At 45.1% G+C, this 16,957-nt stretch overlaps 2 protein-coding genes across 4 annotated transcripts in view; one reads left to right on the top strand and one right to left on the bottom strand.

The window, feature by feature from the left end:
- The window catches only part of Pik3r4 (phosphoinositide-3-kinase regulatory subunit 4), a 58,493-nt gene extending 48,064 nt beyond the window's left edge, over window positions 1-10,429 (top strand). For 2 of the 3 annotated variants that reach the window (XM_052719047.1, XM_052719044.1), the window contains exons 16-20: window positions 4,340-4,471; window positions 7,820-7,920; window positions 8,863-9,023; window positions 9,185-9,293; window positions 9,902-10,429. In XM_052719047.1, coding sequence (XP_052575007.1) covers window positions 4,340-4,471; window positions 7,820-7,920; window positions 8,863-9,023; window positions 9,185-9,293; window positions 9,902-10,072 — 674 coding nt within the window. In that variant the 3' untranslated portion in view covers window positions 10,073-10,429. The remainder of the gene's footprint in view (window positions 1-4,339; window positions 4,472-7,819; window positions 7,921-8,862; window positions 9,024-9,184; window positions 9,294-9,901) is intronic. The other variant, XM_052719056.1, reaches the window with a different exon arrangement.
- Window positions 10,430-10,546: 117 nt separating this feature from the next.
- Col6a6 (collagen type VI alpha 6 chain) overlaps window positions 10,547-16,957 on the bottom strand; it is a 103,921-nt gene continuing 97,510 nt past the window's right edge. Inside the window, exon 36 of the mRNA XM_052719030.1 lies at window positions 10,547-13,630. Coding sequence (XP_052574990.1) covers window positions 13,438-13,630 — 193 coding nt within the window. The 3' untranslated portion in view covers window positions 10,547-13,437. The remainder of the gene's footprint in view (window positions 13,631-16,957) is intronic.

The following is a 16,957-nucleotide window of genomic DNA, read 5'->3' on the forward strand; positions in this document are numbered from 1 at the left end:
GTCTGAAAGGATGAAATTAGTATAATAAAACAGAGAACGATTTCTTGTTCTCAGTGAGCATTTGTCTTAGACTCACAGCAATTAAGAGTTGTTGGAGTTCTCTGGGCTGTTGGAGAAGCTCCAACTTAAGGAAAACAGCATTTGAGTTTGAGCCAACACTTTTAAATCCCTGTGACCTCAGGCAAGCTACTTAACTCTGAGTCGGAGCATCTTCATTTTCTAATGGGACTAATTCCTTCAAAGGCTGCTTTGAAGATTTAGTGAGCAGAAGCATCTATCACAGGGCTAGTGGGAAAGCAGAACAATGGATTTCTGTGTTCCCATCTTCCACTCCCTTTGCCCTAAAGACTGAAGATGCATACTATCTTTCATCTATCTTTTGTTTGTTTTTGAAGTGTTTCTAAGTTCTGAAAATTACATACTCTAGTGTGACCCTTACCACAAACAGAATACAAATGATTCTTCTGAAAATAGCCTTTAACCAGTTTTTAAAATTATTAAAACAATATATATTGTTTACTCTTTGATAGTTTCATACATGTATACATTGTATTTTGAACATACTCACTTCTCACTTCTCCCTGTGCACTCCCACACCCCTTCCCAAATTCATGCTCCTTTAAAAAAAAAAAAAGAACTGCCAAGTCTCGTTGTCCTGCCCATGTGCCTGGGTAGAGGGCATCCACTGGAGCTTGGGTACCCTGAGGCAACATGGTTAAAGTGCCATCAGCTGTCCCTGTCTTCTCAGGTAGGGGTAGGCATTATGAGCCCCCCCCCCCCCCCCTTTCCAGGACGGACTGTTGACTGGCTTCTCTGTGTAGACTTCCACAGCTATGTGCGTTCATGACACTGTGCTACCCTGGTCCTCCATGACTGCTTACAGTCTTGCCGGCTGTGGCTTCTGTGGGGAGCACTGTAACTGTGTAGGGCAGCTCCAACTAAGCACTTGTATGAGTGTGTGTTTTGGGAGCCTGTAACGTTCAGGTTCCACATGGCTTGCTGAAGATTCTCAGTGTGTTGTCCCCACCCCACCTTTCCTTTGCTTTACCCACCTATTCCTCTTTCCCTGTCACATCACCTGTCTTCTGCTGTCTTCCCTCTCTCAAGATGTCCCTCCCCACCTCATGGCCCCTTTCTAGTTTCCTGGATTTAAAGGTGCTCCAAGTGTAATGCAGTTCTAAGATCTGATGCTAGGATCTGTAAGAGTGAAAACATGAGCTGTTTGTCTTTTTGGATCTCTGTTACTTAAGTATGATGTTTCTATTCCATCCCTTTACCTTCAGATTTCCTAATTTCAGTTTTCTTTACAGCTGAGTACAATGTCATTGTGTATAAGGTACCACATTGAGTTCATGGACATCAGAGCTGTTTCCATTTCCTAGCTGTTGGGAATAGAGCAGTAATGAACATGGATTAGCAGGTGTCTCTATAGGATATCATGGAGTCCTTTGGGTGTTTGCCCAAGATCAGTATAGCTGAATCACATGGTAGCTGTATCTCTAGCCTTTTGAGGAGCCCCCACACAGACTTGCAGAGTGGCTGTACCAGTTTGTGCCCCCAGCAGCTCTGAGTGAGGCCCCTTCTCCCACACCCTCCCCGGTTGTCATCGTTGTCATTGTCTTTAACCGGTGTAGACCCACTCAGCCAGTGTCTGTCCCCACTGCTTCATGCCCTTTCCAGAATGGCACAGAAACGGAATCCTACAGTGTGCATGCTATTTTTTTCACTAAACAAAGTTTGAGTAAGGCTTTCCATTGTTTTCATGTATGAGGAGTTTTAAATTATTTTTCATTTTATTTATAGATAATTTGTGTATTGACCACCCATGCTCCAGTTGGATGATTGAATTGTTTCTAGTTTGGGGCTTTTCTGAGTTAAATTTGCTATAAACATTTAGAAGTAGGTTTTTGTAGGAACTTTAATTCCTTTTTTCCAAGGTGTATACCCATGAGTGGGATTGCTGATTAAAAACAAATTCTAGTTTTAATTGCAATAATACTGTATCTAGGGGATACAATGTGGTATTTTGATACATGTTTATATTGATGAATGATTAAATCAGGTAATTAGGAAATCTGTCACCTCACATAGTTTGTGGTAAAAATATTTAAAACCTTCAGAAATTAGAATACAGAATGCATTGTCATTAATTGTAGTGACAGTTCTGTATGTCACTAAAGTCCCTTATACTGCTTGGCCTTAGAACTGCTTCTCACCATCTTCTTCCCCCTTTCCTGTTTTCAAAAGTCACATTTTCCCTGTGGTGTTGTGTGTTTTCTTTTATATTTGAGACAGGGTCCTAATTTATCCAGGCTGATCTACAATATCTAAGAATGACCTTGAACTTTCGATCTTTCTGCCTCTCTCTCCCAAGTACTGGGTAACACAGTGTCTTGTGGTATTGTATTCCCCCAAATATTGTGCATTCTAATAAACTTATCTGGGGTCAGAGACAGAGCAGCCACAATATTAAACATAAAGGATAGGCAGTGGTAGCACATGCCTTTAATCCTAGCATTCCAGAGGCAGAAATCCATGTGTTCAAGGATACAGACAGGCATGGTGACTCTTCACGCCTTTAATCCCAGAAAGCAAGCCTTTAATCCCAGGGAGTGGTGGTAGAAAGTAGAAAGGTCTATAAGGTGTGAGGACCAGAAACTAGGAGCATTTGGCTGGTTAAGCTTTCAGGCTTCTAGCAGCACAGTTCAGCTGAGAGCCATTGGGATATGAGGACACAGAGGCTTCCAGTCTGAGGAAACAAGACCAGCTAAGAAGTTGGCCAGGTGAGGTTAGCTGTGGCTTGTTCTGTCTCTTTAACCATCCAGCATTCACCCCAATAACTGGCCCCGGGTTTGATCTTATTAATAAGAACTTTAAAGATTCATGCTACAGTATCTGGCTCATGTCGTACTGGGCATGGAAGCAGGACTTTGTATGCTAGGCAAACACTCTGCTAATAGACATATATCCCCAGGTCCCTCCTGCATGGTGCCTTGAATATACTCCTTGAAGGTACCACATTTTCTCCTTTCTCTCATACCCAGAAAAGGCAAGGTTCTCTGCACTTGCGTTTAGGTTCCTGGGTCCCTTAGTTTACACTCTGTCGTTATGACACCCCGAGCACTGCGGAAGGTGAGGTGGTGTACAGCCAGCAAGTTGGCGAAGGACAGTGGTGTCTTCGGCGCCTGAGCAGCTTTGGGGAGGGCACTGACGCCACCTGTGGCTGTTTTCATCATCGTCATGGGGTGTGGTGAAGAGATATGGAGGGACTCACTGTCCTTCTGTCCATCTCTCTTGTGGAGTTGGAGACCAACCCAGCAATGTACTCTGCTCAGCTGCTCAGTGCTGGGACAGACACTGCTCTTTGGTCACAGGGGCCGCCATTCTTCTTAGAGTTTAGGATGCCATGAGGAGCTTGTGTGGGCACTCGCCCATTTTTCTGCGGTGGTTGGCCACCTACACCTGTCCTGTCTGCAGAGTGTTTTGGGGCAAAGGACACATGGAGCTGATTGGACTCTAATGACAGCACAAAACTGCTGCCACTTTGGACTTTGCAGTGATTACTAGGAATCATGGAAGCTGGAGCTGTTCTTCAGGCAGTCTGAATGTTCTGGCTCACCAAATTCAGTTTCATCTTCTCCACAGCTTCTGGTTTTGTGGGTGCCTTTGGCAGTTAATAACAGCACCAGTATTTAGTGAATTTTTCTTTTTGAATTTACATTCATTAGACAGTACTATAATAGCATTAGGATAAGCACTTTATGGCTGTTCTTTGGCAACCATGGCTGCTGTTTGAAACTGGGGAGAAAGCCTCATGGAAGAAAAGCCTTTTTTCTTCCCTTTCTTGATTCCAGGGTCTTATGGACACTAGGCAAGTGTTACACTGTTGAGCTATGGCCACAATCCTGTTTTCAGTTTTTATCTTGAAGCATAGTTTCACCAAGTTCCCCGGGCTGGTCTTGAACTTGCTCTGTAGCTGAGGCAGGCCTCAGCCTCCAGAATAGCTAAGATTATAATAGGTCTGTGACACCAGGCCTGGCAACAAAGCCTTTTTCTCAGTGACTAGGGCAGTTCTAAAACACCTTATCCAGGCTGGGTATGGTTGTGCATGTCTTTAATCCTAGTACTAGGGAGGTAGAAGCAGGTGTATTTCTGTGATTTTGAGGCCAGCCTGGTCTACATAACAAGTTCCAGGCCAGCTAGGGAGACATAGAGAGACCCTGTCTTAATCAAAAATCTAAAAATGTATTCATCCAAAGGCAGCACTGTTGGCCATTGTTGTAAATGCAGCATTGTGTCTTTGCTTAGATTTTAATGGTTTGTGCCTTTTAAACTTGAGGCACGAGCAGCGGTACCATGGCGTGTTGGGACATGAGGTTCCAGTTGCCGATTTCCAGTCACTGTCATCCCTCCAGAGCTCGCATCCGGCGCCTCTCCATGCACCCCTTGTCCCAGTCCTGGGTGATCGCAGGTAAGATGCAGCTGACATCGAGGTTGGGAATTACATTGTGTGTTGTTGCTGAGACCCTTGCTCTTTGAGTTTTTCTTTCACATATGAGCCAAGTGCTTGACTCTGTTCATATGGAAGCGGCCCACCGTTACGTTTTAAGTTCAGAACTAGCACCATCAACCGGTACCACCATTCTCCATTCCTTTCTTCCACCATCTCTCATCTTTCATTTCTTTCAAACCCATGCCCCCTACTTTGGTTAAAACTGCCAGCATCTTCCTGGAAATGTCAGGAGGAAGAGCTGTGGGCTCCTCTTCAGTAGCCATTCTTTCTGATCTGCATCTCTGTTTCTCACATGTGCCCTACCTTTCCATCACTGGTCACTCAGTGCTCTGGTATGGGTTCTGGAGCTATCTTTAATGTGTGTGGGTGTGTTGCCTGCATGCCTGTCTGTGTGCCCTGTGTGTGCAGTGCCCTTGGAGGCCAGAAGGTGTCATATCACCAGGGACTTGTGATATATTGTGTCTCCCAATATATTGTGCATCCTAATAAACTTATCTGGGGTCAGAGGACAGAACAGCCACTAGATAGACATAGAGGCCAGAAAATGGTGGCATACACGCCTTTAATCCTATCACTTGGGAGGCAGAGATCCATCAGATCTCTGTGAGTTCAAAGCCACACTGGAAACAGCCAGGCATGGTGACTCACACCTTTAATCCCAGGAAGTGATGGCAGGAAGCAGAAAGGTATTTAAGGTGTGAGGACCAGGAACTAGAGCTAGTTAAGCTTTTAGGCTTTTGAGCAGCAATTCAGCTGAGATTCATTCCATCTGAGGACTCAGAGGCTTCCAGTCTGAGGAAACAGGATCAGCTGAGGAACTGGCGAGGTGAGGTGGCTGTGGCCTGTTCTGCTTCTCTGATCTTCCAGCGTTCACCCCAATACCAGGCCCTGGGTTTGTTTTTATTAATAAGACTTTTTAAGATTCATGCTACAGGGACTAGAGTTAGGGACAGTTGTAAGCTGCCTTGTGAGTCTAGGAATCAAACCTGGGTCCCTGGAAAAGCAGCCAGTGCTCTTAGTTACAGAGCCATTCTCCAGCCTCACTTGGACAGATGTTTGAAATTAATTTTCCCGATCTGTGAAGTATAGTTGAAAACACCTCATGAGAACTGGAGATGACACTTCGGTCTGGCAGCACACCTAAGTTGATCGGCAGTAGTTCCTGATCATTTTAGGGTTTTCATCTGTCCTCCTCTTTCTCATATACAGTCCATACTCTGGAACCCAGTGGGATAAAAGTGGGGAGAGGAGAGCGCCAGCCAGCATAGCTATTCCCTGGCCACTGTGATACGAGCTACTGGGTTCTGCCTCTCTCCCCTCCTTGCCATGGTGAACTGAGAAGATGAGCCAGAATAAACCCCGGAGTCACTTTGCTCAGGTCATAGCAACGGATAAACAGGCTAATACACCTAAAAACACCAAACTCTACCGTGGTCCAAATGGCTTTATGTGGGCTTTTCCATCCGGTCAGGATCCCAGCAAGGCAAGCTTCTTTCTAAAGGTTCTTGTATACAGGTGTGGGTAGAGAGACCTCACAGAAGACGTGTGCTTAGTGGTAGAGTGTGGCAGTTGTTGTTGTGAGGGTCTGGTTACTGGAGTTTACAAAGATGTTGACTAGAAAAGCCACCTTGAGGGGAATAATGGGTGTGTGTGTGTGTGTGTGTGTGTGTGTGTGTGTGTGTGTGTGTGTGTGTGTGCGTGCGCGCACTCGCGCATGTGCATGAGCAGGCTCCCATGCACCTGAGCACATGTGGAGGTCAGAGGATAATTTTCCAGTCACTTCTCTCTTCCTTGGATTTGAGGTAGGGTCATTCCTGTTTCTGTTGCTGAGTTACATACTCTAGGCTAGCTGCCTTAAGAATTTCTCCTGTCTTCATCTACCATCTGGCTGTATGAATGCTGGGATTACAGATGTGCACCACTGCATGTGGCTCTTTACTTGAGTTTGGGGACCAATTGGGTCATCAGGTGGTGTAACAGCAAGTGCTTTTACCCTCTGAGCCATCTCCTCATCCCAAACCGTGATTCTAGATACAGTGAGGGACACAGTGAGGGTGGGCGATCTTTTCCCCTCCCCCTCCTGTCTATCAGTGCTGTTCACATTTGGTGACTTAACACAGACTTAACACTGGTTCTGCACTTAGAAGTCTGAGCTGTGTTCTGTGGGCAGAGTCAGCATGTGTCAGGACCACACTGGAGCTTGGGTGAGACTCCATTGCTTGCTTTTCCTGCTTCTCTTCCTACACTGTTTGGCTAATGTCCCCTCTTCCGAGCGGAAACAGCACCGAGGCCCATTCTGTTGATCATGAGTCCGCCTCCCTCTTACAGGCATGCTTGGGTTGTATTTAGGGCCGACTGGATGATCCTGAATAATTCACCCCTCTCAAGGTCCTTAGTTCCGTCTTTGTAGTAATCACTTTGTCATTTAAGGTAACATTTACAGGTTCTCAGGAGTAGGACTTAAACTGTTTGGGGGCCATTTTACTTTTAGACTGCTACAGGTCGAAGCTGGGTGGTACAAGAGCCTGGTGTGATTCATACAGGCCAAACTTGAGAGAGAGAGAGTAATATTCACTCCTGTGCTTTCTCCCATCACCCCCTGGGTTTGCGTGCCTCGCTGATTGGTTCCGTCCCTCTGCTCCTTTTGCGTCTTTCTGTTTAGTATTCCCACTAGAGTGGAAACTCCCTGTAATAGGGGATTCCCTGCATATTTCCCCCAGTGCCCAGGACAATGCTCACAGTGAATAGTGCCAGCTCTGTAGACGTCGATAATGAACCCTGGGATATTGTCACTCCCCCAGCACAGTACCTAAGGGACAGATTCTCTGTCAGGCCCATGGTTTCTACTCTTTAGCCGCCTCTACTCTCTGTCACAAATATCCTTCAGTTAGATCAAAACACCGTGAACTTTTTCCTCCTCAGTTCATTCTGCCTCAAACAAGCACCTGCTGCTCCATCTGTCCGGCCTTTTTGGGTCTGTGTGGGTGTTTTGCCTCAGCCCACAAGATATGCTGTTTCCATGTGTCTTTTCTTTTTCCTTTATTTATGCTGTAGATTCTTGAGGGGAAATCTGTGTGATTTGCCTTTCCACTCCATAGTCTCTTCAAGCCCTGGGTGGAGTGCAGTATAGATATTTGCTGTTAGGCTATCAAAAACAATTGTTTCCACTCACCCGGGCTGGTGGTGAGTTGTGCTGTCATTTTAAGGATTTTAGTATTTCTTGCAGGATGGAATAGAAACAGGCTGCCTTGCGTTTGCTACCAAGATGAGAAGGAAGAGCTAACAGTTCTTGTCTTTGTCTGTCAGCTGTTCAGGGCAACAATGAGGTCTCCATGTGGGACATGGAGACTGGGGACAGGAGACTGACTCTCTGGGCCAGCAGTGCACCACCACTTTCCGAATTACAGGTTTGTCACCAGCGTTTACTGTCACCTCCATCCTGAGCATGTGTAGGTATTTTAGCTTGCATGCTCTCTCATGAGTTTCTTAGTTTGTGTTATTGAAAACACAAATTAGACATTGCTGGGTCTGCTCCATTGGATGTCTGTGATCCCACATTGGAGCTCCTGTAGATACAAATCGAGCACAGCCCACTAATGAATGCAGTCTTCTTATGTCTGCAGGGTCCCCTGCAGGGCTTTTGTCTCTACATGATGGTGTAAAAGCAATATGCATTCACTAGAAAATGAACTTTGAATTTTGATCTATTCCCAGACTAGTGAGTGACCTGTGCTCTGGTCCTCTTGTGATGCTGGGTGTGGCAGTGAGCTGTAGCTCCTGGTCAGGCCATAAGGGTGAACCACCAGTTTTCTAGATTAGAGATAGTATTGGGCATCTGTACCTTGGATGAGTGGTGCTTGGGATAGATTTATCTATTGGTCTTGTTGCCAGGAGTATCTTGACAAGTAAGCTAAACGTAGGAAAGGTTTGACCCCCGCTTAATTAGGTCTTATGCAAAGTAGTCCTGAAGTTACGGTCTGAGTGTGTACCCAGGCTGGTCTTGAGCTGGTGACGCTCTAGCCTCTTCTTCCCAGAGCACTGGAACTACTGGTGCGCACCGCCATGCTCAGCCTGAGGGTCTTTTTTTGGATGAGGGGACATTGGGGATTGAACTCAGGGCTGTGCGTGTGCTGTGTAAGCACTCCACCCTGAGCTACACCCACAGCCCTTCCAGGCAGTTAGTTAGATCCTCAAGCTCCCTCAATAGAAAAGGATGAGACCATTCACAGGTCAGATGTCTTGAGGTGCCTGTACAGCTGTTGACAGTTAACTCACTTCTACTAAAAATGATAGTCATTTCTGGACTACGCTGATGTCTTTTATTTGACTGCTTGTCTGTTTCTTTCAAGCCTTCGCCTCACAGTGTTCATGGCATCTACTGCAGTCCTGCAGATGGAAATCCTATCCTGTTAACAGCTGGCTCAGACATGAAAATAAGGTGCAGTGTCTCAGAGAATGCTTCGGGTTTAAAACATGAAAGGATGCTTCAGTTTATAAGAGGTTGTTCTAGGTATTGGCCGTGTACTGTTAAACCCATCAGTACCTTGCCAGACAGCTATTAATGTTATGCTATTGATTCTAGAAAAATCTTTTCCTGATACATTAACCAATCCTTTTTGTGTAAGCCAGTAATATTAACTGTAGATCTGTTATTTATTCCTTCTCCCCTAGGTTCTGGGACTTGGTTTCCCCAGAAAGGTCCTATGTTGTAGCAGGAAGTACTAGTTCTCCATCTGTGTCCTACTACAGGAAGATAATAGAAGGCACTGAAGTCGTCCAGGTACGGGACTCTGTTTCGTTTCTGTGTGTGGGTGGGAAGAGTGGGCAGGGAGGCAGGATCTGGCCACACAGCTCAGTTCACTGTCCTTGCTTCTCCCCCGGAGTGATGGGAGTATAGGTGTGTGCACCCTGTACATGACTGTCAGCTTCAGAAGTGAACTTTTATCACAGTATAAAAAAGGCCTAGGAAATACTACTTTCCTTTTACAGGTGAGGAGGTTTAGTAACAGGGAAGTCTTTTGTCCTAGATCACATAGCTAACAAACAGGAAATGGAGACCCCAGCCTGGCTGTTGACCTCCAAAGCATGTGTTATTGACCTAGAGAATATCAGATGTGCTGGCCAGAGTAGGTGTTCCATAGGAGTTTTTAAAAATGCTAGACTATCAAGTGTTTATCTCTATTCTTTTCTTGTTAATATGCTGACCCATTTATAGTGGCTACTCATGCACTCTGATGATGACTGGGAACCTAGGAGGTCACTTTGGACTCTGCTTCATGGTGACTTTAAACAGGGGTTAACTTCCCAGCCACAGGAATATTGTCAAGAGGTAGAACATGGCATGGGTTTAACTTCAGGCCTTTGTTTTGACTTCTACCCCCTAAACAGGAAATTCAGAATAAGCAGAAGGTAGGACCAAGTGATGACACCCCTCGAAGGGGCCCAGAGTCTCTTCCTGTGGGACATCATGACATCATCACAGATATTGCCACCTTCCAGACAACTCAGGGCTTCATCGTGACTGCTTCTAGAGACGGGATTGTGAAGGTGTGGAAATAAATCCTTCTGATGTGTATAAAATGTAAAAATTCTAAATGTACCATAATTCAAGAAAAGAAAAAAAGGATTTCTAGAGAACATGGTTTTGACATGTCTGTATTACTGTTTCATGGCTAAACAAATCCCAGCCACAGTGGTTAAGGATGACATGGTGAGTTTATTCATGTGCATTTCTGAAGAGTTGGCCAGAGTACAATCTGGAAGTCCTCACTGTATATGGAACAGGTGAGAAGTGTAAAAAGTGAAGATGACTATGATGTCAGTTTATTTTGTATGGAAAATAATTGTAAGCTATTATGTAAACACTTTTGTTATTATAAATGCTGTTCAAACTGCAAGTAAAGCTATTCAAGCTTCCTGAGAGTTGGGATTTGTTTGGGGTGGTACTACAGTAGTAAACAGAAGCAGGGATGAACTGTGGCCTGGGTTGTTGCTAGGAAGCGGGACAGGACTCTTGCTCCTCTACTTGTTACCTTGCAGACAACTCAGGCTGCGGTCCACTACAGTTGAGTTCCTGTGTATCAGCTTGAGAGCAGTGAGGCCCTGCCTGGCCATCACTGTTACAGGCTCTACCAAAAATCCCCTTCAGCTTGCATTTTCTAATGAGAATTACTTACTAAATCTGAAAAAGAAGAGAATGTTCCAGGTAAAACTTTGGAAGCTGACAGATTTCTATGCAGACCCAATTCTCTTCACATTTTACTCTCTTCGATTAGAAAGGGTTTATGGTGTTTCAAATATGCTAATTTGAAATTAGTTACTTGAGGCTAAACACAGCTGAGTAGACAAACACACTGCATAGTTTTCATAACCCTCTTGTTATGTACCCCAGTTGGTTCCTGACACTTTCCATGTCAGTCCAGGATTCAACCCAGTTTCTGGAGGGCTTAGACTGCAGAAGTGTGAGAAAATACCAGTCATTCGGGTCAAAGCTGGCAGCGTTGGCTCTGCCTGGAGTTGTAGACTTTGGAAGCTTGGTATGCCCGTTGCCCAGTTGTACATCTTGTGTGCCGCCACCATTCAGAGTCATAGGGGCTCGGGGAGTTGTTTGGTGTGTAAGTGTCCAATGGAGAATGGACCTCAGGCATGAGCTGCTGGATAAAGGAATGCTTAACAGACCTGGCCTCGTTCTCCATTTACTTACCCATCCCACAGATGACCCTCTCTGAAAGAAGTTTATTTTCCTGAACTGGTACTATTACAGTCTGACAGCTTAGTTTAGAGATAATGGGAGGCAGATCCATTGCAGTCAGTTAAAATTATTTTTAAGCCAAGATGTACACATGCTTATTGTGTTTCTTGACTTAAACACAGCCTTACTAAATTTAGAGTCAGCTTAGTTTTTTCCAATTTCTACTTTTTGGAGACAGAAGTCATAAATCTAGGAATTTGGGGTTTTAAATTTTTTAATTTGTGTTTGTCTGCACAAACACAAATGTGTATGTGTGGTGCCCTGGGAGTCCAGAAGAGGGCATTTGATCCCCTGGAGTTGCAGGCAGCCGTGAGCCACCCGGTTGGAGTGTTGGGAACTAAACTCCAGCTCTCCGTAGGAGCAGATCTTAACTGCTGACCCACCCTAATGCCAGGGACTGACTTTTCAAAAAATGAATTATTGGCTGCTTTCTTCAGACCCTTAGTCTGTGAAGGATTAAATATACAACCCAAGATGATAAAATAATTTTAATCACCAAGCAGTTTTTAAAAATGTACTATACTTACCAACACAGAAGAAAATACATTTTCAAAGTATCTCCAACAATAAGTAAAGTATCTGTGTTCAACTAAAGTTAATCAGAAAAGCCCCTGCTTTTAAGATACCTCTTAAATATTGCTCAGCAATTTCCTGTGATGAAACATACAGTTTTCCTGAGCCTCTAAGCACCTTAGGATACGTGAAGCTGATGTGCACCTGAGTACAAACTGACAGTTACTCCTGGGCTTCTTGCTCCTCAGAAGGCTCTGGGAGCTGTCTCCATGCAGTTGCCCCAGGAATGGTGGTACAAAGGGTTTCAAAGAAAAAATACTGCACATGGCTCGTCCTCCAGATTTCCCGAACAGAAGTACAGAAAAGAAAATCTGACCACTCTACGGGCCTCTGCTGTAGTAGCTCCTTCCCACACATCCAATCACATCCTCCTTTCTGAAGACGGACATTCGCCTGACAGCGAGCATCACTGCTAACTGGAGAGGTGGCTGTGACCCGAGGTAAGGTCTGACTAGTAGGCCTCAACACAGTGCCGCTCTGATGTTTAGTTGTTGAAAATACCCTCCTCCTAAGAATAAAGACACGGATGGGGATGAGGAGACAAAGCATGATGGAATGCTTGAGAGACTGGACTCTAAGACTTCCTGCTGACTTACTCTAGTCTCTGGCATTTGATAAACCAAAATTTCAAGGATTTTCTTACACCCCCGTTCTCCCCACAAGCTCAATGCCATTTAAGCTTCATTCTGAGCTCTGCCAGCCTGGCTTGGTGCTGCTCAGTGGGGTAAAGGAACTCGGAGCCCAAGTTCCGACATTGTATGTTGTCACTCTTCTTGTCTAAGGAACAAATTGGATTAGTACAAATTAATAAATGACCATAGCAAGGGAAAAAAAAGCAGAGATCCACTGAGACAGCTTGGCAGAAGTTCTCTATAGAACATTAGGCCCAGAAGTGTGACTCGGGTTCCTGGAGAATTGGTGAGTTTCTCAGTGAGTTTAGGAAGAGTGAGAGCTGGAGAGAGTCACTCTGCTTCTTACCAGACCACACAGACAACTTTAGAAGGCCAGAGACAACCTTCAGGCACAAGGCTGCCCCAGGCCAGCCAGTCTACCAAGACAGTGCCGTACTAAAGTGGAAGTCGGGAAGGTCAGAGTTCCAAAACCATGACATGCAAACAGCATCAATTTCTAGGGTAACTGTTTGAGAACTCCACAGTGTTAAAGATGTTTGATTAAACAGATGAACATTAAAATGGCGGCTTGGAAAGTAACAGAGGCTTGAAATGAAGAGTTTACATTGGCCTGTAGCCATGTGCATACACTATAAAGAAATCAACTTCAAAATTAGGTCTCCATTCAACTTTTCAAAACACATCTTTCATTCTTCCATCTCCTAATGGTAATAGTTGCTAAATATCATTCTCAGAGTGCTGGAATTGTCTTTCCGGAGTCATCAAGTAAACCTACAAGATAGACCTTAACACCGTGAGTGTAGGGGGTCGAGGTACCTGATCATCTACAGCCACAGGCTTGTTCTGCCCTTCAGAGCAGCCATCCAGATGCTGGTGTGCAACCCGGCTAAGCAGCTCGGAGTTCAGGAGTGGATTTGGTTCTAAGTTCAGAGTCAGACCATGGCTAATCCCTAAATTGTTGGATCGCTTCATTTGCCATGTGCGGATGCAGCTTTTATCACTTTCCCGTGTTTAAAGGTATGGAATGGGTTTCTGGAAAGCCTTGAAATAGCATCTCTGCCCCCTCTCCATGTGCTTGAAAGGCGCTTTTTATCTTCAAAGAGCTTTGCTGCCTCTGGCCTGTGGTCTTTGAGGATAGCTTTCTGTGGTCCCGGGACAAAGCTGCACAGCAAAAGAAGAGAACAGCGTGTGAGGCAAGCCCTTCCAGCCCTCCTGGTCCAGCCCTCCTGGCTCCACATTTACCTTTCCTCCTCACTGCACCCCCTCCAGGGTAAGTTCTAAAAATTAGTGGAGATTTACATTGGTCTATCATAGTGATTCTCTACCTAACGCTGCGACCCTTTAATACAGTTCCTCATGTTATGGTGACCCTGTCCCCCAGCCAATTCCATTGCTACTTCATGACTGTAATTTTGCTGCTGTTATGAATCATAAATATCTGATATGCAGGATATCTGATATGCAACCTCAAGGGGGTCATGACCCACAGGTTGAGAACCACTGGCCTAACAGAAACTGACAAATTTAACATCTCAAAAAAGTATGCAGAGGTGTAATTCCAGCATCATAATTTCTTCATGGAGCACATTCCATCTGAATCTTTATGCTGTGGGTCTTGCTAATTATTGAGATTTGGGTTCAGATGGTGCCTCACTGTAAACCTCCCAGTTTGCCTTTCAGTAGGCACATTACCTTCCTCATAACTCTTGGCTAGGTCAGAGTCTTCAGTGGCTTATGGACAACTCCGTGACCTGCGCGCCACACTTCTGCTACCCAGAATAAGTTGCAGGGGACAGTGCCACTTCACATAGTCCTCCCCAAGGGTTTGTCCAGTGACAGGCCGAGTGGATGCCACTCTCCGTCCCCCATCCAGCTGTACACCCGATGCCTACTATCTGCCCTGTGGGAGGCAGACAGGTGTGTTATGTACGATGCAGATCACAATAGATCTGTTTGTCGGGTGCATAAAAAGTCTTGGGGTCAGGAGGACCCCAACAGTGAGAAGCTAGAGCAACAACTGCAGTCCTCGAGTCACACTACCGTGGTTCTCATCTGGGTGCAGATGCCAATGCCATGTGAGGAGGTGACAGTGACAGCCACAGCTTAGGTCCACATTCCTATGACTAAGAGGTCAGTGTTACTTGCACTGAACTAGAGTTTGACTTAAGACATTGAGAATTCAGGATCTTGGAATTGTGGTCAGGAGAAGAATTCAAGAGAACCAAAGGTCAAAATCAGAACTGTGGAATTCATTTTCATCTACTACTTTATTGCTACCACACTACCTGTAAGAGATACCCAACCTCTCTTACAAACTACTACCGCACTACCTCTAAGAGATACCCAACCCCTCTTACAAACATCAGTGTGTAGAGGATGAGCACAATGTGAAAATACAGAAAAAAACCACGTAAATTTTCCGTTTCTCCAGCGTATGCACACCCCTACCCCACGCCTCACCACGCATGTGCTTTCTCTCTCTTCTACGAAGATGAGGTGAGAAAACAGCGAAGACTATGTCCCCCACAGACTGCTTCTGCCTGGGCTTCTGAACTCAGCTCATGGTGTCCCTCGGTCCTTCGCAGCTATGCTGTCAGGGACATACAAAGGTGATCTAGCGTCCAGGCATAGGAACAGCAGCCGTGGAACAGCAGCCATGGCTCAGCTCCAGCTCTAGTACACTCTCCTCATGCCTACCCGGGTTTGCTGCTGTTGTATTTCCCTCATTTCCACACTGAATATTACAAATCAATTTTCCCAAGTCACAGTTGTCTGTATGCATAGAACATGATTTATCATGGGAGGGGAGTTCTTTTTTTAATGGCTCTGAAGAGGAGGATAGTCAGGTGTTATGAGGGGGCGATGGGAAAATGGGGGGTGGACTTTAACTGGGGGGTGATAATACAGGGAGAGAGGAGGAAAGAGAACAACACTAAAGAGTTTTGAAATAGCCATATAGAAACATTTCATAAGTGTACTTAAAAATATACATGTATGTGTATACGGGTCACTACATGAAGTGATGGTACTATCACCAAGAGCCATACTCCATCTGGCAAAAACCTCAGTGTCAGGCTTGGGAAATGTCCCCTTCAGGTTGTTGGTCAGAAGAATACAAGTTTTCATATCAGTATGAGCTACTGCCATTGCCCATGGTTGCCTTTGGAAACTTGAAGGTAAGGGCCTATTGCTGAAGATACCATACACTTTGGACACAGGACTTGGAGGAATTTGGCTGGAACTGGTTTGGAAGCAGCCTTCCTGAAGAGCAGCTCTCAGTATTAAAAGGTGCTATGCAAGCAGCCAAGGGATAGGAGCAATCGGTAGTCCTACCCAGTGTAAAGCCTATGAACTACAATGACTGGACCAACAAGGTATCCCCAATGGTACAATAATGACCCCTTTTGTTAGATAACCAACAGCTATCTAGTTGAACTTAAAACCTGTCCAATGGGAGAGAATTCACATGTATTACTGGAAATCTGGCTAACTCCCCATGGCTGGAGAGGTCATAGATTCCAGAAGAGAACATTCTGCTGCCATTTCCCTAAACTAATACAATTCCTAACCTAAATACTTACCTTTATACCAATAAGTGTAACTCTCAACCCTCACCAAAGAAGATTCTTTTTGTAACATGACTGTACAGATCCACAGCTCTTCAAATGCAGAGAATAATAAGTCAGTGAGATCTCCAACCCCAACAGGTACATCTGCAGTGCAATCCCTATACCTCGCAGGGAACATTGTGAAAGAGGGTGGAGAGGCTTTAAGAGCCAGAGGAGCAGGGTGTCTGCTGCTACATAGTATTCCCTAGACATGACAGGGAAAATGCACCCATGCTATCTCAGTGGCACGTTTGCATGAACAAGTCCGGCATGATGGCAACACCAGTTGAATGCCAGCACGGACGGACAAAAATACACATGCTGCCATGCTAGGGGAAGAGCTGCAGGTGGTCAGCGGCTTCTGAGAGAGGGAGAAACCGCTTCCTCCAGGGACAAGTTCCCATATAGGTTGTCCAATCCTAAATGATCAACCCTGGACACATGTACATACGGGCAATGCTAAATGGACCCAGAGGTTGTATACACATGTGTGCATGTGCACATACACACATGTGTATATTTGTGTAGCAATAAGTCATGAATTTGGGAGGGAGGATTTGAAAGGAGTTGGGGGTGTGAAGTGATGAGATTCTCTTAAAACTTAAAATTTTCATATATTTTTACAATGCATTTTATCATATTCATCTACCACCACCCTCTAGTTTCCTCTAGTACCCCATATCCCATTTCTTTCCCAACTTAATGTCCTTTTTTGTTCTTAATAACCCTGAGTCCAAATAGTGCTGTCTACATGCACACGGGTATGCAGCCATCCACTGGGACCTGGGCAACCCACCATCCAGTGACCACTTCCCTAAAGGAGAGTGACTCCCTGCAAGAGATTTCCTTTGAGTCTAAAGTGTACTGTTCTCAAGGCTTG

This window comes from Peromyscus californicus, unplaced genomic scaffold (assembly GCF_007827085.1).
Source record: "Peromyscus californicus insignis strain IS unplaced genomic scaffold, ASM782708v3 Scaffold_11__1_contigs__length_118956290, whole genome shotgun sequence".
Taxonomy (NCBI): Eukaryota; Metazoa; Chordata; class Mammalia; order Rodentia; family Cricetidae; genus Peromyscus; species Peromyscus californicus.